The following is a 23,460-nucleotide window of genomic DNA, read 5'->3' as shown; positions in this document are numbered from 1 at the left end:
ACTCTGCAGACATATGGAAGTTTCTTGGTGAGGAATTAAATACCGTACAGCAATAAAATTACATGGCTTATGGGTTTATTTGTATGGTGCTAGGAGGTACAGTGGCCCCACATTCAACTACAGTAAAACACAAAAGAAACAGACGTTTTCAATTATAGAGCTACAAAGGTCATGTCACATTTGGGATCCCTATCATTAGAATATAAACAAACACAGTTGGAAACTCAATTACAGCGAAGGCCAAAAGTTTTGCATCACGTAAAATTTTAGGATTGGGACCTCATTTAAATATAAAATCACCCAAAAGAATGACATTTATTGATCATAACATTGTAATGAACTTAGTTAATTGTATATGAGTGCCACACAGACCACCATCAACATCTAGGGGATTCCCCTAGGATAAGTAGATGTAAATGAAACTGCATTCCTTTATAGTGTTGTGAAACTCTTCAGGAAAAACAAACAAACAAACACCTGTTTCCTTATTTCAGGCCAAGTGTCACTTCCCTGCCAAACTACGCATTAGGTGTGGGCAAAGTTGATTCTGAGGGACACCAGAGTGTCTACTTTACCTACTAGGCCAAAAAATGAGAGGAGAGTTCAGTCTTGTAGCCATTTTCACTAGACTATACAATCCTTCTATAAACATCCCATTGTTTGTACAAGCTGCTCAAATTATCCTCCACTTGAAATGCTTGTTTGATCCCGTATCCACCCAGTGCCACCTACTCTACCTACAATGGCAGGCAGCAGTTGTGTTTTTCAAAGGAAGTACTTCAATATTCCATGGAAAAGAAATGTTAACAAATTCTCTTAGTAACAGCCAAGTGAGCCCTAACACCCACTTGAGACACAAAAAGCTGCACTCTAGAGAAAGCATACTCTTTTGTTTATTCCAAAGGCACTTCCTTGGAGCGAGTCCCTCACTCTGAACTAACCAAAATAAATACAACTTTTCTGTGGGTGAATTTTTGTTATATTTGGCTGGTGCTTGCTTGCCTTTTAAAGAAGAGACACCATTAATTATATGAATAGTATGCATGTACTTACCAATACAGCGAGAGCCATCTGCAGATGTTACAAAGCCAGGTGGGCAGGTACACAAATAGCTGCCAACCGTGTTGGAGCATTCTCCGTCATCACAGACACCTGGGATTGTGCTGCACTCATTTATATCTGTGAGGAATGAAGCACACATACATCAGCAAGACAGCAATAACACAGACGTATTCCTGAAGATGTCTGAATCATTTTGTTAAAAAAGAAAAATCGAACTATTAATCTATTTAAGAAATATGAAGTAGTAATCAATGTGTGTGTGTGTGTGTGTGTGTGTGTGTGGGGGGGGGGGGGTAGTGTTGTTGCTTTTCGTATTTCCATTTGAATCTAAAAATCTATTGCCAAATTTAATATTACAAGGCAAGGTAACGCTTTTACAGTGGTGACCAATTAGCCTCTACGGTCCTGAGTATCTACATTCCAGGGCAATTATGAATAAAGGAGCTCTTAAAAATAGCAAAAACAAGCACCCACAGTACTAGTAAATCACTTCTCAGTGTTCAATTTGCCATTTTAGGCAAACACCCTTATAGTCTGATATTCTCATTCACTCTGTGTCAAGTTTTGAAATATTTGCAAACAAGCATCTAAAGGAATTTTAAAAACAGGGTAATTTTCTTAGGTTCAAGCTTTCATTTGTTTTAATTTCCTTTATACTGTATGTTACACACTGCCTTAAAGCAATAAAAAAGTATTACATCTCAATACAAACAATACAATACAGTTTTTTTTTTTTTTTACTTGGTTATTCTATAGTTATGCTAGTAATAGGGTGATGTGTTACATGTGTGGGTAGTCACCGGAAAATAATGAGACAGACACAGAGCAATTCTGTTGAAACGCTGCATAGCTGCGCTAATTTAATTACAAAATAGTGCTCACACCATTGACCAGCAATGGTAGCTCTAGTGTCTCATTTAATACAGAAATGAAACAAAACAAAGCTAAAAATAAAAGTTTGCCACACAAAATGGTGAGCGCTAGTCCCATTGACAGGAATGTTCCGTTCCAGGACCTGCTACTCTACGTAACCCTCTCTAGACTGTATTGGAATCAACATCCCTTAAACTGACCTACTTCTGTTCTGTTGCTCCCAAAGCCCTGGCAGCCCAGCGGCTCAGGGCGGTCCTATCAGCTGAGTGCAGGGCGAGACCACTGCTCAACTGGTCGCTTAGCAACGCGTCTCCTGCCGCACATCGCAGCTGATTCTCAAATACACACACACACACACACACACACACTCCACAAACCAGTGACAGCGTTCCCTGTCACAATGTTCAATACGTTTTTTAACAGAGAAAAAACACACTAAAAATTATAAAGACAATTAATCGTTGATGTTATTTTCGCAAAAACCCACAAAACTCACAATTCACAAAAGCACCTGGCCTGATCAAATATTTAAATTTAAATGCACCAGGTTTGTTCAGCTGTCATAATATATGTATTTCCTCAACAATTAAACTTTACAATTCATTTTATGGAAAAAGCTAGACGGCTGACTTTTTTTTTTTTTTACTGTTATTTCAAAATTCCCAGCAAGTCTATTAAATGCAAAAACAAAACTCTGTTGGGATATAAGGGTTAGTCAAAGTGCAACAACTGCCTATGAAAACTATGACATTTGTGATTCTAAATCAAACTACAAACACATGAAAGGTCTACAAGTGAACACAATGTAAGCTAGTGTCAGCAATCCTGCTTAAATATATACCAGTGAGCAAGTGACTGTGAAAGTCTAAACCACAATGAGTGGAACAAATATCTAAATCATCTCTTGTGCTCACTGGCGGTGGTTTGCCAAACTAAACAGTTTGGTAGCATGTCAACCATAATTCATTCTGTTTTATGTGTGGTTGTAGCCCTGGAGAGAAGTACACAATAAACCCTTTTTTTGTAAACAGAGCCAAAAAAAGGCAATCATTAATTAAATTAATTAAAATGAAGCTAAAATGTGCAGCCATAAATCATACCGCTTCTGGATGAAAAAGTTCCCTATCGTTGAGCATTGCAAAATGAATGTATGTTGAGTCCACGTGCAAGACCTTGCCATATACTGCAGAAGATTAGTTAAGGTTCTTTGGTTTAAAAACCTCAATTAAGCAACTCCTGATAGACGGTGGAAACATAAAAAGCTGTTGAACAGGAAGTTGAATCACTGCTTGCTTTGAAAAAGCTGACTGTAAGTTCCTTTATTCTGAACCATCTCCATCTAGAGTATAGCACATAAGCATCAGCCCAGGGCACTGAAGTGTGAAAGCTTTGAGAAACACTTTCCAGCCAGATGACTAAATGCAGAAGGAAGCTCACAATTATTATTTTCTTTGATTAAAGTCTCTAGTGACATTACATTAATATTTGCAATGTCTGCAGGATAAATTCCTGCTTGTTACATTCCAAGTTAATACGCCAGGTGAGAGAACTGTGAAGCTATTGAACTTTCAAATTGTGCTTTTAGCGTTAATAAAAAGGATTATGCTGCACAAAATACAAGTATCAAAATCTTAAAATGGAGCCCAAGTATAATTTGAAGTACAGTATATACAGTATACAGAACAGTATATGACAAAAGCTTTAAATGACTGTTTATAATGGCCCACTGGATCCTTATTTTATTTGCAAGAAAAATGTACATGATTTCTTTCAGGAATGTATTATTATTATTATTATTATTATTATTATTATTATTATTATTATTATTATTATTATTATTATTATTATTATTTAGTCATTTAGCAGAAGTTTTTATCCAAAGCGACTGACAGAGACTAGGGGGTGAACTATGCATCAACAACTGCTGCTTGCAGAGTTGCTTTACAACAGGATCTCATTTTATGTCTCATCCGAAGGACGGAGCACAAGGAGGTTAAGTGACTTGCTCAAGGTCACACCCAGTGAATCCGTGGCTGAGCCTGGATTTGAACCAGGAACCCTGGTATAAAATCATTTTCTTTAACCACTGGATGCTGGATGTTATGATTAATAAAATAACGAGTTTACGTTTCAGAATCACTTTTCTAATTAAACAAGAGTGTTATAAATTCCTTTGTATGACCTTTGAACTCCAGTTGCTAATGTTCAAAGAAGTCCTGCTGTTTTGGCAACCAGACCTAGACCAGACTTTGTGATCATATGGGACAATAGGATCTACTGCTGGAACAAGCTGTGCCAAAAGACAGCCATTACAATAAACACTAGGCACCATGTAACCAGAGGAATTCAGCTTTCATTTTATGGTTTCTTTGAAGACCGCCTGCACATACCTTGAGGTTTCTGTTGAATATCAATACATTATTTTACATCAAACTAGTTTTCAAGAAAAATAAACCACAAAATTAACTATATTATTAAATAACTTTTTTAAATCGAATATATACAGTCATGGATAGCTATGTGAGCCAGCATTGGAATGACATGGCTCCAGCATTAGAACAGAATCATTTGCAAGTGGCTATTTAGACTGAATATATGCTTTCCATTAGCACCAATTCCCATTGTCACACCAACATGGTTGGTTGATTCTTAATAAACGCAAATGATCTATATTTGCATGCTGCAATATTCATTGCATTAAAGCTATACTGCCTTATAATGGAGGCCGTAACTGCACCCGGACATGGTAATTATTTTCTCACATTTGCTGATAATAATGTGCCACTTTTTTGTAGCAATATCAATATACTTTTTGCCAAACTGATATTTATTAACATTTCAAAGGAAAATTGACATGATTACATGGCAATTTGTTGACATTTCTCTTTCTTCATTGACTTGGCTGTATCCTGTAGGTGTCTGGAATGCTTTTTACTGTGATGGGATGTGCTCCTTTTAACCTGTCTGTCAGGATAATGTCATATAAAGAGAACTGACACAGAACAAGTCACCAACATAGCAGCAGCCCTCAGATCAACAGTGTGTTACTGTGGAATGAAGGAAAGAAGATTAAAGCCAAAAAAGGCTGTAACTAGTACAGTATATTCAGAAAAGTCCCAAAAGGTCAAACCTTTAGAAAGCAGAATGCCAAATAAGGGTTTGGGAATAAAAAGGACCAGATGTGATAGTAAACTGACAGTCAATAACTCAACCTTTGCATACCATTACAAGCTGCAGGATATTTTCTTGTTCAAGTTGATACGTTCATATATTTACTTTGTTTTTATTTTATTTTTGTATTTTATTTATACAGCTCTTCAGCAATACCCCTTATTTAAATGCATGCACCCTGCCACTAACAATAGTAGGCACTGTATTAGCAGCTGACATTAATAATGTCTTAGATACCTACCAAGCAGGGAGAGAGGCCCTTCTTAATTATATATGTTAATTATATATGATTCTTCAGTGGAACGCCTCCCTTTAGGCTACACTTTCACGGTAGTCAGTAAAACAATACTGCCAAATTTAAAGAGATGCAGTCTCAGACAAAAGTATTGACATCCTACTCTTACTATACTTTAATTCAAGGTAACAGAAAAAGGACAATCATTTAGTAAACCACTTTTTAATACAATAAAAAACAAAATTCATAATGTGTAGTAATTTAACAAATAATCTTTATAAAAAAAAAATAAAAAAAATATTTAATTTAAAGCAGTGGTGCACAACTCAGTTAATGGAGGGTCAGTGTCCCTCCTGGTTTATGTTCTAACCATACCCTAAATTTGTTAATTGGACCAATTAAGCTTCTAATAAGTTCCGATAAAGTACTTTAGGGTGCAGTTGTAATAAAAAGCTGCAGTTCATGACAAAAGCATTGGCACCCCTGCTTTAGTATTTCGTGTGTCCCACTTCTGATTTCATTACAGCTTTCAGACGTTTATGATCATTCTTAACCAGTATGTTACATCTTGTTGGTGAAATCTGAGCCCTTTCTGTCTTGCATATTTCCTTCAGCTCAGACAGTTTTTTTTTCTGATTAGTCCAAAGCATTTCTATTGGATTTAAATCTGGTCACTGTGAAGACCATTCCAGAATTTGTATCTTTGTTTTCTTCAAGAATTCCAGAGTTGACTTATCTGTATGCTTTGGGTCATTGTCGGGTTGGAAGATAAACAGTCTGACAATCAGCCCACAAGCAGATGATATCACTGACCATTGTAGAATGTTTTGATACATGGCTGCATTCATCCAATCTTCAATCACATGAATGTCTCCATTACCTGAACTTCTAAACCACCCGCATATGATGACCAAACTACCTCGATGTTTAAATGTTAGTCAGCGTAGTTCGGGGGGACGTGCAGCTGGCTAAAATTTGAAATTAGTACCTACTCTCTATTTAAGCCCTGATCACTTGTTTTGCTGTATTCAACTTTCAACGTGAGCCGCCAGTCAGTCACCATGTCCTACGATTATCAACGTTCCAGTCAATGTCCTCCTACCCTCAATAGACAATACTCTCATAAACTGCTCCCGACCAATCAATAGGTTTTGCAGATGCCTCGGAGCAACGCATTCTTCATCCTCTTGGGTTCTGCAGCAGTCTCAGGTCTCTGCATTTTTCATCTCTCCCAAAAGAAGCCCCATCTCTGGCTCCATCTAAATCTGCCTTAACACTGAAAGACCAATACTTACCACATTCAGCAGATCCCTACTCTCTGCAGCAGACCACCACACTTTACCGATGGTAGTCCTCCGTTCTCTATTGCAGATCTCTGCTCTCTACAGCTGGGCCTCTGCACACTACTGACAGCACTCATCATTTTCTTCCTAAAACCTCTGCTCTGTTCAGCAGATCCTGCCCTCTACTGCTAATCGCTCCTTACTGCAGCAGATCTCCGCTCCCTCTTCAGATCTGCTCACTACTGCAGCATGCAAAAATTGCTCTAGTTTACTGTTTAAATCTGCAACTGCACTTCTCCAGAGCCTCCAATGCTCCAGCTTTCCTCCAATATGCAGATCGTGACAGCATTCCCACAATCAAGGCTAACGCTAATCCCCATCTAATCAAAATACGGGGCACTTCCTCAGCAATCCTATTCATAAGTCCGCTCATTCTCTCAAATGTTACAGCATTAAAACTTAGTGAGAGAAGTGGTACAAGACTGGAAATCTGTCTTGATTATGAGTTTAGGAGTCCCACTATTAAGAAAATAACTGGAGTTACGAAACCCAAAACTCTGAATGTGAGTTTACCTTTTCCATTTCAAGCAGACATGATAGTAGCAAACTGCTGATCGATCCCCTATTAACTAACACATAGAATGGTGGCATCTCATATCTCTGCCCTCGTTTGTAGAATATGGGGCGTAAAGTTGCTGAGCTTCCCCAGCAGCCAATTCATATGTTCGTTCAGTCCAGCTGCCACCTCAGCCCTAAGTTCCAGCTCTCCTCCTGCTTCTGCTCTCCACTGAGCAGCAGGTATACACATAGTCACATCCTACTAAATTAGTAACCATCCTCTTGTTTGTCCCGTTTGTCCTTCTAGTCTTTTGTTTATGTTATGCACTGGCATGTGCTGTCTTTTGTTCTTCTCACGGTGTGGGAGATTTCGTGAGGAGCCGGGGGTCCATCCCTTGGGGGGCAAGTAAGTCTCACTTCCCTGACCTCAGAGCTAGGCATCAGCCTCCCTTTACCTTCAGGGGGGTTCTCACCATGTGAGTCAGAGCGGACCCCAGGCCGCACTCTGTCCTTTCGCAGCTCCTGCGCATATCTTACCTCACTCGAGGCTCTGTTCTATACTCTGCCTCAATTCAGGACGTGGCTACTCCGTGCTTGAGTCCCATACTAACCTCTATGCCTTTCAGGTCCCAGGCAGCGTGAAGTCTCGGCCAATTGGGGGTCTAACCAGCACCCCTTTACAGAAGTCTCAGACTCTGGGTACCTCTCTCTCTCTATTTCCTTTTGTGTCCCGGTCTACCCCGGGACCGTCTTCTTCCCGAGGGGTGGCTCCCCAAGTCATAACCCTCGTATGTGTTTTCGGTTGCTGGGTCCTTTGCCCCTGGGTCGTGTCGGCATTGCCGCCCTCAGTCAGTGACCATTTTCTTTATCCGGTTTTTGTTGCTGGGTCCTTCACCCCTGGGTTGTGTCGGCATCGCCGCCCTCAGTCAGTGACCACCTTCTATCCTAGCTTCCATGTCCAGCTCCGCTGGTCTGCTACTAGAGTGGACCTCGCCCGCTCTTCTATCCTAGGTCTGGTCCTTTCTAGCCGGCACTCTGTCCTACTAACCGCTCCCTTCTGCTTCTTCTGTCCTATCCTTACACCCCCAGCTCACGCCCAGTGAACTGTGGGTACAAGAATTTCTTCATTGAAGGCTTTCCCTTTATTTATCTCCCAAACATACTGTGGTCCATTTTTGGGGGAAAGTTGTATTTTAGTCTCACTGGATCAGAGAATTTCTGTTGAAGAATGCTTCAGTTTCCTTTTCATATTTCTTGGCAAATTTGAGATGGTTTGTTTTATGAACAATCTTTAAAAGTGGTTTGCAGCGAGGACGAGGTCTACACTCTTATTATTGACCCCCCTTGGCATTTTTCCTATTTCGTTGCCTTACAACCTGGAAATAAAATTGATTTTTATTTGGATTTCATGTAATGGACATACACAAAATAGTCCAAATTGGTGAAGTGAAATGAAAAAAACAACTTGTTTAAAAAAATTCTAAAAAATAAATAACGGAAAAGTGGTGCGTGCATATGTATTCACCCCCTTTGCTATTAAGCCTCTAAATAAGATCTGGTGCAACCAATTACCTTCAGAAGTCACATAATTAGTTAAATAAAGTCCACCTGTGTGCAATCTAAGTGTCACACGATCTGTCACATGATCTCAGTATATATACACCTGTTCTGAAAAGCCCCAGAGTCTGCAACACCACTAAGCAAGGGGCACCACCAAGCAAGCGGCACCAAGGAAGCAAGGAGCTCTCCAAACAGGTCAGGGACAAAGTTGTGGAGAAGTACAGATCAGGGTTGGGTTATAAAAAAATATCCGAAAGTTTGAACATCCCACGGAGCTCCATTAAAGCCATTATTAAAAAATGGAAAGAATATGCACCACAACAAACTTGGCAAGAGAGGGCCGCCCACCAAAACTCACGGACCAGGCAAGGAGGGCATTAATCAGAGAGGCAACAAAGAGATCAAAGATAACCCTGAAGAAGCTGCAAAGCTCCACAGCGGAGATTGGAGTATCTGTACTTAGGACCACTTTAAGCCGTACACTCCACAGAGCTGGGCTTTACGGAAGAGTGGCCAGAAAAAAGCCATTGCTTAAAGAAAAAAATAAGCAAACACGTTTGGTGTTCACCAAAAGGCATGTGGGAGACTCCCCAAACATATGGAAGAAGGTACTCTGGTCAGATGAGACTAAAATTGAGCTTTTTGGCCATCAAGGAAAACGCTATGTCTGGCGCAAACCCAACACCTCTCATCACCCCGAGAACATCATCCCCACAGTGAAGCACGGTGGCGGCAGCATCATGCTGTGGGGATGTTTTTCATCAGCAGGGACTGGGAAACTGGTCAGAATTGAAGGAATGATGGACGGCGCTAAATACAGGGAAATTCTTGAGGGAAACCTGTTTCAGTCTTCCAGAGATTTGAGACTGGGACGGAGGTTCACCTTCCAGCAAAACAATGACCCTACGCATACTGCTAAAGCAACACTTGAGTGGTTTAAGGGGAAACATTTAAATGTCTTGGAATGGCCTAGTCAAAGCCCAGACCTCAATCCAATTGAGAATCTGTGGTATGACTTAAAGATTGCTGTACACCAGCGGAACCCATCCAACTTGAAGGAGCTGGAGCAGTTTTGCCTTGAAGAATGGGCAAAAATCCCAGTGGCTAGATGTGTCAAGCTTATAGATACATACCCCAAGAGACTTGCAGCTGTAATTGCTGCAAAAGGTGGCTCTACAAAGTATTGACTTTGGGGGGGTGAATACTTATGCACGCTCAAGTTTTCTGTTTCTTTTGTCTTATTTCTTGTTTGTTTCACAATAAAAAATATTTTGCATCTTCAAAGTGGTAGGCATGTTGTGTAAATCAAATGATACAAACCCCCAAAAAATCAATTTTAATCCCAGGTTGTAAGGCAACAAAATAGGAAAAATGCCAAGGGGGGTCAATACTTTCGCAAGCCACTGTATATAGCTGATGCTTCTAAATTTTTCTTTAAGTTCTTGGCTGTTAATCTTGAATTTTTTTTTAGCTGCTCTGTCGATTCTCCTACTTGTAATTTTCTTCAGATGTTCACCTCTTTCAAGCATTCAGTTGAATTTTTTCTGTTGTACTTCTTGATTATTGCTCTGACTGTGTTTTTTGGTATTCCTTTGATACTGCTCTGTAGCCATTTCCTTTGTTGTAGGTTGCTACCAGTGCTTCTCAAATGTGACTCCTTTGTCTTGACCACCACCTGCTGTGTTGCCAAAATGTTCTTCTTCAACAGATGTTGGAAATAGTTACCTTTTTTCTGGCTATTGACTTTGTACTTGTAATGGGTTTCAATCAATTAATATAGTTTGTAATTAGTTCTATTCCATTTTTACAGATTTTTTTATGTAAATGTGCCAATACAAATATTTGGAATTGCTTAAATGTTTTTTTTTTTTTTTTTTTTTTTTTTTTTTTAACATTTTTTTATAAAGATTGTCTGTTAAACTACCAGTAACTGTGCATTTTGGGCTTTGTCATATTAATTACTGGAGATTGTTCACTAAATGCTTGTATTGAACATGCTTTCTTGAATTACTTTACAGGGTGCCAATATATGTGATCATATCTAAAGGAATGTTCGTAAATGTTTGCCAAGCACTTTAACTAATATTCGTTTTTTTTCATTTGGTGTAATTGTTCAAAGACAAGAAGATGACAATAAATAGCTGGCAAGGTGATTTACTATCCAAGGCCTCTTTCCCCTGATCTTTAATCATAGCTTTTAACACACTAGGTGAAAGCAAGCACTGGCATGTCTACAGAGACAGAAGATGAAAAGTGTGAAACCGGAAGGGAAGTGAAATGTTACTTTACATGTTGACAACAGTGCCACCAGCAGATACAATAATCACACAATCTGAATTGCTATTCAACATGCAATTCCAGAACATTAGACATTATACCAAAAACGAGACACACTTCATCCTGCCGCAACTGAGCGACACATGGGGGACAAAAGCCACCCTCAATAGAGTTCCGTGACATGGGGGGCAATTTAGTGTCTCTAGTCGCTTCTGAGTTTAGTTAAGCACAATGCAAACTCACAACACAATGTAAGGACCATACATTTTCTTTGACACTTAAAATTATTCGAATAAAGTCATCACACAGATCCACAGAGATATAAGGCAAACATGATTCATAAATATTATTATTATTATTATTATTATTATTATTATTATTATTATTATTATTATTATTATTATTATTATTATTTCAAGGATATAGTACAATGATTTAACTACACTACCTTTTGCTAATGGATGCTGCTCATTAGTTATTATAAACACAAAAGGGAATGTAAAAAGATATGTGACAAAAGCCATAAAAGAGGAATTCCTTGAAGAAATTTAACAGTTATTTGTTTAAACTTGGATGTACATATCATTTGATATCTACCTTGCTCATAGCTTCTTAAATCTAAGATGTGTGTGTTAATTATTCTGAACAAACGTAAGGACGTGTTGGCTCTGTATGACTGCATCACACTGAAACAACTGGAAAAAACTAAACAGCTTTAGTATACTACAGGAAAGGTCAAACCGGGTGCAAAATATCTACACTGACCAAACATTAGTAAACAATTATATTGGCACAGCTATATACTTGTAAAAACAAAATGCCTTAAAAGGGTGGAGAACAATTTCCTTTTGATTCATGGCCTATGCTTGTTTAGACTAAGCAGGACTACTAAAAGGGGATAAGCCACCCCCCTCCCCCCTCCCCAAATCAACCAGAAAAAAGAGGCATCATCTGTCAGGAACGTGACTTGTTTAATCTGTAAGCAGCCACTGTTTGCAGAGCAACAGGCCATGTTGAGGCTTAGCTGGCTTAGTAAACTGAAATGTACTTTGACAGACTTTAAAAGAAAGGACAGATCTGATGTTGGGGTGAAAGCACCCAGCCTCCTTACCTAAACAAGAAAACATATCACTGAAATCAAAGATTGAATGTCTTTCTTCAAGAAAAATGTGTAATGTTTTAAATACAAAATAACTAACAGGTGCGGTCTTTGACAAACAAATGCCTGTAACATTAATATATTCTACTGTTGACCAGACGCTTGTGCCTTGCTTTAAAATATTTACACTTCAATTACATATCCACTTACATACATATCCAGATTTATTAGTGTCAACATTTTTGGGAACCAGATTTCCAGGTATTGCTTAACTAGAGCTTTGATTAAAGTTCTTCTCGATATTTTAATTATATTTTTTCTTTCAACTGCTGCTACATTTTCTTTATAGTTTTCTTTAATAGAAATACAGTGAAGTCCTTATTACCTTTGTCCACTTAACAAGTTCAATAGGCGTTTAAGCAAGGTAATTGGTTAAAAAACACTCTTACCAGTTGTTTCCTATGGCCACTGTACCCACAGAAGTACTAATGCTTAAATGACCAAATTTTAATGATCTAACATCTGTGTAAATAACAGCCAACAATTTCATTCACACTGTTTGGGTTGGATGAAAGAAAATTAATGTAATCATCCAGAATAAACAAGACAGAAAATGGTGTTTCCTGTTCAATTTGCATTACTAAATGTAAACACGCCCCGGTTCTTACCTTCACACTTCTGGGTTGCCTCACTCTGCTTGTGACCAGCAGGGCACTTGCACTCATATGAACCGACGGTATTGATGCAGTTTCCACCTTGGCACAGACCTGGGATCGCCTGGCATTCATCAACGTCTGCATGAAAGGGGACAGAAGTAGTATATAAACATAGCTGTTCAGGCTTGGATTTGCCAGGCTCTGCAAATGGAACCTTGCCTGTCTAAAAGTCAGGTTTCTCTTAATAAAGTCAGGACATACAGTAGACGATGCCTGAGACAATGACGCTGACTGAATGAAACAGGTTTCTCCTGAGTGAGATAAACCAAAAATATCTTCTGGTAGCTGCAGTTGAGCAGCTGCCTGTGTATCAACGCTCTAATAGACTTCACAAGCATGTTTGTGTCCTGTAATTGTTTCTTCACTACAAATTACACTCCCCGGGATTATCCTCTTCACGTGGTACATTTTGTTTACAAGAGGGTCCTTGAAAGAATGTATTGAATATTCCTATATATATTGCAGATACTTTCCACTCTATCACAGTAGATTAAATGGAAACCTTCCCAATAGAACAGCCCTTCCACTGAAATTCATTAAGTTAGTTTAAAATAACCAACTATAATTAGAAATTGATCAAAGCATGTATAAGCTGTATAGACGGCATTCTAAACATATTCCATTTTAAGTCTTCTGAGTTTTCAGTCAAATAATTACCCAATTAAGAAATAACAATGCAATCTGTTAAATGTAACACTGGTTTAATAATTAAGATGTACAGTAGTACTAGAATTTAACTGAATTATACAAGTTGATCAACCTTTTAATAAGAAATCTCTACCAAGACTTCTAAGACAATGTGTTAACATGTTACACATTTCTGAAGCTTGCAAACAAAAGCATTCTTACTACTGTACATTATCTTTGAATTTGCTAAAATAGTGTTGTTTGTAGACCTTAGTACACTGAGTGTGAACTTCCACCTTTATCTGAGTTCACACGTGTTTGTACAGTAGGTACAGTAACACTCACGTAGACATCCAAAACGTTTGTGTGTTTTACTTTAGTTTATTATAGTTTAATGTTAGGACACAGTCAAAAAGTGAAATAGTAAACAGATAAATCCCACTACATTGTTTTTCTTCTTGGTCCTAATTCACTGAGCATTCCAAATCACTTTGCTACAAATACAATTTCACTGTAAAGATGTGGAGAAGCATACATACTCTTAAACATTGAACCAATAACCACACTTACTACAGTCAAAAGGCACTGTTGTCTTTGGCTGGGAGGTCCTGGGTTAGATCCCAATTAGGGGCTACCACAAATGAGTCCTCCGTGGCAGGCTGGTTAGTAAATGGGCATCTCTCTGGCTAGAGAGGGTCTGGGGACACTAGAAGTGAGACCTGCTGAAACTCAGCGTATGGTTCACAGCAGAGCTCAAAACGTTGAACACAGTAAAAAAAAAAACAAAGTGGTGCTAGTAGTAGTAGTTTATATACCATAACTAGGTACTTACTGTGTAAGACAAAAAGCCAATCTCTACTGCAAGAATAGAATATGCTGTTTATACAGCGGTTTATACTGTTGTTTTTTGATTTTAGACTTTTTTTTTCTCCTTATATTTTTCTTTTTAATTAGCATGTTTAATTACCTTTGTTTTCTGTTTGTAAATCATTCAGACGGCCTACAGATGAAACAGTGTCATTCTCCTTTACTTAATGTTTGGTTTGACTGATTTGTAATTATAGGCAACATTTCTAGCTTTTCAGTGGTAAAATGCCACTTTTTAAGGCATGAAGGGTTCCTATGTTTGGCTGTGTAAACGCTGAGTCAGGCTGTCTGAGGTAAACCTCAGTAGTTATTTAATAAATACAAAATTAAAAAAAAAAGATTGATATTTTCTAAAACATACAGATAGAATCATCTAAGTTTGGATTCAGAACAATAATTTCTGGGCCTATTCATGAAAGCACTCCAACAGTTCAATACAATACCCACTCTAATCTGCAGTTCTTAAAGGCTCTTTGTGTAGAAATGGAGACGTGGTTAAGAGGAATCTCCCACTGCTTTTTGGGAGACAGTCAGACATATTTAAAATATGTTAAACAAGGAATACACTAGCTGTAATCAGAGATCTCCAGTGCTTGTACAAGATTTCACTGACATGACTACAGGCGGATGCCTCTGAAAGGCTGTATTGCTGAGCTGTATATCAGTCCAGTTTTGCACAGACCCTGCTCTGTGTGGCCTCAACAAGAGTATGTTTTATAGCATGCAAACCAGAGAAATGAAGTCACTGGAAATAAATGGAGGTGATTGAGGGAAATTAATCTATTTCGGAAAGGGGAAGTTTTCTCTTAAAAGGTGATGAACAATCCTTGAAACAAAAAGTCAGTGTATACAAGTGCGAACTAACCATGCTGACAAAAATAATTAAACTCTGTTTCAAAAAATAAACTGTTCGCCCTTTAAAATTTCAAAACACACTTTCTTACACTCCTGCTTTTTCTGCAATGAAAACTTTACAGTGTTCCTAGAGTAGTAAAATATATAATAAGAGGACTATTTAAAATGCAACATCTTTTCAGCAATCATTTAGGCAATGGATTAGTTGTGATTAATATTTAGAATTATTTCATTCATACAAACCAAACATAAAATACATGCGTCTCGGTTAGACTTGCTACCATTAACCAATCTGAACTAGCAACTAGATGAAAAGAAAAGACTTAGGTTACAGTAATTGTGATTAAAATGGTACCATACTTCTTACTTTTCTAAATACAAACTGATGTGATAAAGCTCATATATGTAAAATATGCTATGCTATAGGCATAATAAACACATGTTCTGGGCATGAGAAATAATGTTGTTAATGTGGTTTAAATATGAACATTATTTTTTTGTGTGGCTTTAGTATTTTATTACAATTTATAACAAAGGAAAGCTACAAACCCTTTTGAGGTTGTGGACAGGGTTCAAACACACATAAGATTGTAATTTATTTTTCAATCTCAATTACTGGGCTGCTGTTCAGAGACGATGGTTTAGATTAGAGCAAATAAATCAAAATAAATTACAATGTAAAGAAAAAATGCAAGAATTTCACAAACTGGGGTATAAACCACTCCAAAAACATACAGATAGGCGAGAAGGAGGTTTAGCTCTATACGTTAAGGGTGAAAAACAAAACATTCATTTATCTACAACACAAAGCGAATTCGTTTGAGTAAAGCTGTTACGTAAAAGCACTAAAGTTTGTTTTTTTTTGTCTATTGGAGTATGTTACAGACACCCAGGTCAGAATAAAAATAAATGCAAAGTATTATATGAAGCAATTAGAAATGCAAGTAAGGGCAAAAATACTATAATCACAGGGTCTGTACTTGGACCCTTTCTGTTCCTCATAAATATAAATGACTTAGACCAAGATACACATTGCAAGATTATTAAATTTGCAGATGATACCAAACTTGGGGGAGTAGTAAGCTCTGAAACCACAGTCCAGCTAATGTTTTGCACAGTGGGCGTAAAAAAATCCATGTTATGAGTCTAAAATGAATGGGATGAAAAAGGGGGTTGAGGACTTTGAAAAGGATCTGGCGCTTATAGTGGAGTCATCATTAAAAGCATCTTGCCAACTTGGCGAGGCCTGTAAATAGTGTAGGTGTGGTTAGGTTTCTAAATAAAATATGGTTTTGTTTTGATTGTAAATAAAGTTAAATTTTGTACAAAATAAGTGTGGGCTGGATATGGCAGGGCCTAACTGAATCCTAATGTGCAGCAGGTGGCCAGGTGTTAATTGACTAATTGGTGATCAATGGCCTGGAAAGTCAGTCATTTGTTCTACGTTTGCACTGTGCTTTTGTCTTCTGCAAGCCTGGAGGTGAAAGAAAAGAATCCTCATGGCTGTGTGTTTAACCAGGGTGAGCTATGGGTTATCACCATGTGTAGACCGGGTTAACTGATACTTTAGAAAGGGATTCATTTAGGAGATTTTAATCCCATAAAAGTATATATTACTAGTGTTAGAAAGAAGGTTTGTGGTGCGGGACATTCCTGTACAGTGGGAGTAGAGCATGGCCCGAGCTTGGCCACCTTTTGTTTCTTAGTTGCTTTTGAACAATGTTTTGTTCTGTGTTTTTGTATTATGTATGTGTGTGTGTGTGTGTATATTCTTTTGCAAGAGGGCTACCATTGCTGGTTCTCTACTGGTGACCACCAACCACTGCAACTGCCTGTTTTGCAATAAAACCTGTTCAAACCCGTGTCTCTCAGCAGATAACCACACAGTAACAGAACACCCCTGTTACACCTAGTTAGACCCCACCTAGAATACAGTGTGCAGGTTTGATCACCTCACTACAAAATATACATCACTGCACTTGAAAAGGTACAGAAAAGGGCCTAAGGCTGATCACAGTTCTAATGAGATGGTCTATGAGGACAGGTTAAAATACTGAAATCTCTTCAGCCTAAAAAAAAACAAGTCTTTAAAATTCTTGCATATTAACGGTCTCCAATGTGTTAAAAATTAAGCAAAGCTTTTCCAGATGTCTTAATTTAGGCATCTATGATAATTCCTGGCAAGTGAATAAAGGCTCTTCTCTAGCAGATAGTTTCTAAGTAAACTGTAACAGATGCTGAATTGTCTCTGTTATTTTCAGACCTGCACTTTTGAAAGTCCAGCCAACGTGTTGAGGGGGGCCTGAGAGATTCTCATCTGATTGAAAACTTCAAAAGAAGCAAAGTAGAAGCTACATTTTTGATAGCATGTTGCTGGTTACCTTACATCAGGTAACATTATATAGCACTAACATATCAGCACAAAGTAATGGTATTTTGGCACTGGAATATTGCTTAGCTAAGCATACCTTAGTGTCAGAATAATACAGACAAGATGACTAGGTAAGAACAATGCTTTTTAGTTTGTTTTGTATAGCAGTTAGTTTATGCAATGGTGGTTTGGTTTCACACACTTATTATAGAATATCAGTTACATTATACTTTTACAATAACTGATGCATTTGCTGCCATACAACTAATTCTGTAATCTGCAAGTCTTTTTTTTTATACACTATCTTTCTTGCAGCCTCCTCTGGAAGTAGATCTGCTTATGGCTACCATCATGATTTCTGAATGCATGCTGACTGCAACTGTAAAAGTGATACCTTCACGTACTTACTCACTAAAAAACACTATGATGCTGTAAAAGGGTAACAACGTCTTATACCTATAGACCTGTAATATAAATCACAGAAAACCATGGTTCACTTTGGTAAAGCAGACTAAATTCATAGTGTTATTATGGACTCCAACCATTGTTGAGACAGGGCCCTGGAATTTGTTGGAGAGTAGTGGAAATATAATCCCACAAAAAGTTAACAGCCTTTCCTGTTTATGAATGTAAGAAAAAACAATGACTGTGAAACACCAACCTTGACAAGCTCCAGTTCGAATGTTGGGTATGAACCCACGGCGACAGGGCTGAGGCTGAGCAGGGCACATCTCACAGGGGTGTCCCCAGGCACGCCCAATAGTGGCACAACAAAGGGTCTTGGTGCAGACTGTGCCACTGAGCTGGCCTTGGCACATCTGGTTGCTCACCTGGGTGAAACATGGTCCAGTTCTGTAGTCTGTCAGAAAGAGAAGAAGATGGAATGCATTAGTAACATAGACAGAAATTCAGTATGAATGTTCTAGCGTACATGTTTACCACAGGCAAAAAGCAGTACAGTCAAAGCACCGGCACTAAGAAGGGGAAGTGGACAGTCTATATAGGTGTTATTTAATAGAGGCTTGTGACAAGCATTGGGACAGATGCATAATGACAAAAAGTAGCATGTATTGCTTTCCACCAAGAACGCTTACAAATATGCTGTTTATTCAGATGTACTTGCACTGCTAAACATGAAACAATTATCTCACATTATTGAGGTTTAGCATTATTTAGGCATTCCTGTCATCTAAAACCACATCCACATTTTTAATACAAACAGTATTCATTAACAGTTTTAGCTAGTGCGTAACACAGATCATTCAATTCAAATACAGCATGCAATTACTAGAGTGTTCACATCCAAATATTGCAATAAGGAACTTATAATACATGGAGAATCTCATCTAGGGGGTATCCATATATACTGTCAATATGAAAGTGAACTTCACATGTATTACTTTGTATTTATAATTTACAGCTAATTAAAAATGTACATACATGCAAGTTTTAAAGTATTGTCATGTCACAAATTGTAATGTCAGTAGGATGGGGTGGAGGGGGAGGGGGCTAAGGTCTTACACATAGTTGTAGGTTTTAGCTTAAAGAAAGGGCTCTCCTTCCAGGTGCTCCTCTTGTCTCTCGCTGCGTCTGCTCACTTGTCTCTCCTTTGCCCAACCGCGCCAGCCATAATGCCCCGCCTACTTACTAAACCCTGTGATGGATGTCATCCCAACCCAATCACATCCGCCACCGCGATAACCACTCAGCCTAAAGTGACAGTGAAACAACCCAAAAACTGAACACAACCAGGGACTCATTTAGCAGGAAACTCCTCCCAAGTACTAACATGACAATGCGCTCCCAGGTTGGTTGATGTATTCCTACAGCAAGCAAGGCTGACAGCCTACTAGTACCCAATTGAGAAGCAACTACACCCGTGCTGCCTACACACGACCGTAGACACTATAGACGTTACCCCACCACCCCCAGACAAGTTACAGTATAAAGAAGGATACGAGAAATGATTTTAATTATAAATATAAAATGCATCACAAACATCCTCCTGAAAGGGTTCTTAAATTGTCTTATTTCACCTTTATAGGTGATTTTCTCTATTGTACCACACAATAATGTCTCGAGCTGGTCTTGAACCTTACTGCATAAGTGGCGCAGCCATGAATGCATTACTAGCTCAAAACCAAAGAGAGACATGGTGTGGTAATATATTCTGACCCATATTATTATTTTATATATTCTTAAATAGATATTATTTTATATATGTTTCTTAAACCTGGTTGCCTTTACCTTGTTTCTTAATTAAAGTGTTTTGTTTGGCTAAGATTTCTTTTGTGAAGGGCTGCTCTGGAAAAGGCTGCATTCATTATGTCTGCACATAAAATGGTCAACGCTGCTAAAAATGCTTTGGAGAGAACTTGATTTAAAGTTGTCCCCCCCCTTTTTTTTTTTTAGTGACGAGATGCAATTTGAAAGGTGTTTGTCCAGGTCTTTGTCAGGTATCTGGTAAAATTCTCTCATTTCTCCCATTGAACGCGAATACTATGTTGTGAGGTTTATGTCAGTAAGTGTTTTTCTTCTTATATTTTCATTTTCTTGCTCTTTTAGAAACGTTTGTTTAATTTGTTTCAAATTGTCCATAGCTTTGTTTTGAATGCAACCTATTGTTGTCCTCTTTATAGTACTTTGTAATTTAATCGGCACAGGCAGGCACACTAAGGAAGGTGATGACGTAGGAAGGAGTCTAATATAAAAAATATTAGTCACTTTTATACATATGAACAATACTGCAGTTTAGGGGTCTGTCGCTGTGGTAACACAGAATATATATCAGTGCATAAATGTACTATATTATATAGTTTAAGACCACATTCTCCTGTTGTTTAATTAAATATTTTGATATGTGAAATAAGGTAATTGTATGTGTGTACGTGACAGAGAGAGAAAGAATCCAAGTTGAAAATCTCCCTCCCAACCAAAAGGGCGATGTGTAAGGTTCGTGCTATGCAGAAACTGGAAGTCAGCCATCTTGAAGGAAGCTGTAGATGCACGTACACAAAACAAAACCCTTGCGATCAACTATGGGGCAGGCAGCGATTGGAGAAACCATGGCGCCGAGTTGATCGCAGAGAGGAATTGGGCTGTACAAAGGGGACGAATATACGTAAGTACGGCCCCTTGCGCTGAGCGTGACATACAGCCGAAGCTTTGTTTGTTTTGTTACGAGTTGCATGTTATTTTGTGTTTCAAAAGAGAAGCAAGGAAGCAGGAGCTGCCACCACAGAGCCAGCACAAACCCTTGAACACTCATACACTACACAGCACTATCACGCACCACGATCCCCGACTTTTGAAGAGCACAGTTTCGTGCACTGGAGAGGTGGGCTTATCATTGTATGTTATTATTTTGGGGTTTGCAAACCCACCGTGTTCCCCCCCGATAACATAGTTGGTAAAGGGGTGGTTTCTTTTGTTTTTGTGGTAAATAAACAGACATTTTGAGAACATTAACTCTGTTTGGACAGTGAAATCAATACACCATGCTCAAGGCCTGAGTGAATAATAAACTTGGCTGGAGGCTTCTTGGCCGGAGGCTACCTGCATAAGGCTGGCTGGAAAAACATGACCGGTTACATGCATCCCAGTGCCGCAGCGTGCAGCGTGCCCGTTGCAGCGTGCCCGTGCCCCCCCCCCCCCCCCCCCCGCTCCCCCACCTGTATGGGTGGGGGTGGGACTACTCGTGTGACACTCCAACCACCGACGCAGAACTGATGATGTGTTGGTTAGAGGGGGATTCTCCTGCAGAAAAGCTTACAAGTTTACAAGTCTTCTCTGCACCACACCCTAGAAGCAATATATAGTATCCACATTACAAGAAGAACAGAGGCCATAAACACAACGATGTGGTACTGGGCCCATGACAAAATAATCTAATTCAACTTAATTGGGTTAGGGTTCATTTGTTGTTTATTAAAGTGGTTGGGGCTCAGAGAAAGGGGTTTCTATCTGCTTTTATTTCTTACCCTATTCTTGAAGTTTATGCAGGTGGCATATGGCCTGCGGAACATTAAATCAGCCTCTCATATACAAATTCCAGTGTCAATGACATCTTTGTTGCTCATTTGGCATGAAACAAACCCTATTAAAAGCTACATGGCACAGCTGTGCAGAAGGTGGAGAAAAAGCATACGGAGATGTGCTCTGTTACAGAGAAGAGAATTTTGATTTACTTAGCAAAGAAAAGCTCTCCCATTACTTCAGTGTTGAAAGGTTCTTACAGCACACGATGTGAGCTGTTTTGACTGCCTTGCAACAGATCACAACACTATGGCTGCACTCAAAATATCTGTTGTTCAAGTAAAACCATTTGGACAAATTGATGGAACGCAGTTTATCTGATGTGAGTTGTCTCTCACTCACTGCCTGTAAAACTGTTTTGTATCATTAATTACATTACCACAATACATTATAAATGCAGCAGTTGTATCTGTACATGGAAGAAGTAGTAAATACACATCAACACGCAAAGCAATCTCACCCACCATCTACTGTGCCGATACAAACAGAAATCAGTGTCAGCCATATTTAAGCCATGCTAACAATGGTTAAACAACCTAACACTTGTCAACCAGTACCTACAACGATGTTTCGTTTGTGAAATTAGTTAAATTAGATCTGTTTAAACTGCAACAACATGCTACAGTGTTTAGCGTTACATCCTGCTCAAATTCCAAATGATAAAAAATAACGGTATTTTCCTGTGCATTGATCTCAAAGGTTTTTTTAAATTTTTTTAATTTTAAAGTAGCTGTATTTATCAAAAAATGAGCCAGTGCCAAAATTTGCTTTTCAAGTGTTAATGTCTGACCAGTCTTAAGATCTGTATCCACTTGCAGAGGAAGGCTGCAGTAATCAGGCTAATCCCTGTGGATTTCATAGGATTTATCACAACACCAGTGCCTTGCCGAGCCACTATGGTGTTCACTCATATAATCTCATGTATTCCTTGCAGGGCTAATAGAGTCATGCTTTCCAAGCACAACATTCCAAAGCTTACTCACCCATTTAAAAGTAATTATCATGAAATCATCTTAAACAGACAAAGGAGATTAGGCGTTTAACGGTGCTGCCTTTTTGGGAACTTGCTTGTTTGACAGCCAGCTGAGTGTGTTCCTCTTTCAAAGCAAGCATTTCTGTTTTCCAGTAAAGTAAACTTTCGTCTCATGGGAACAGAGTCTTAATTTTGCTCAGAATTGTCAGAAGGCCTGCAAGAGGACATGCACTTTTCTAAGTGTGTGCTATCATGGGTTTTAACCGAAGGACAGGTTTAGGAAGTGACCAGGCCTATCAATGTTGGCAAACAGCCGACACAAATTGGAGTGATAGGGCATATTTACTAACTGTCGATACTGCCTATTCCTGTATGAGACAATGCAGTGGAATAATTTTGTCAGCAGCACTTTAAAACATAAGTCTCAACAGGTTACTGCTACTGCTGGTGCCCACTTCCATTTCGTCTCCTGCTGATTTCAGCTGTTTAAGATCCCCATGTGCATCTTTTTTTTCAAACATGATATGCTAACCCTCCTGACATGTAGGGAGCTATAAATATACATTAATTATTACTAGTTAATACAACAGTAAAGTATTAATTACGCACTATTCTTTTGGTGGAAACAGAATTCACTATCTTTCTACATCATGTGGGTCTGGGGCTTCCATCCTCCAATCTGCCATCTGCAGAGGCTAAGCACAAACTCTGTGCCAGGCTGCTTATACAAGCAGTTACTGAGGTTGATCTATTTCTTTTCCCCTGAAGAGGCCAGTCTTACACCGAATCTCAGCGACATATTTTTCCACTTGATCCCCATTCCCACCCTCATCTACCCTCATGCTACATTATAAAACAGTAATTAATTCCAAGTATAAAATCATACACTGTACTTCAT

At 38.7% G+C, this 23,460-nt stretch overlaps 1 protein-coding gene across 1 annotated transcript in view; it reads right to left on the bottom strand.

Moving 5' to 3' along the window:
* The window catches only part of LOC121302308 (fibrillin-2), a 104,770-nt gene that overhangs the window by 63,618 nt on the left and 17,692 nt on the right, over positions 1 to 23,460 (bottom strand). Inside the window, exons 6-8 of the mRNA XM_041232177.1 lie at positions 18,216 to 18,413; positions 12,787 to 12,912; positions 1,054 to 1,179 (exon numbers count right to left, since the gene is read on the bottom strand). Of these exons, the coding sequence (XP_041088111.1) occupies positions 1,054 to 1,179; positions 12,787 to 12,912; positions 18,216 to 18,413 (450 nt within the window). The remainder of the gene's footprint in view (positions 1 to 1,053; positions 1,180 to 12,786; positions 12,913 to 18,215; positions 18,414 to 23,460) is intronic.

Source organism: Polyodon spathula, chromosome 2 (assembly GCF_017654505.1).
Source record: "Polyodon spathula isolate WHYD16114869_AA chromosome 2, ASM1765450v1, whole genome shotgun sequence".
NCBI classification, from domain to species: domain Eukaryota; kingdom Metazoa; phylum Chordata; class Actinopteri; order Acipenseriformes; family Polyodontidae; genus Polyodon; species Polyodon spathula.
The sequence above is the reverse complement of the archived record's forward strand: the minus strand, read 5'-3'. Positions and strand labels throughout refer to the sequence as shown.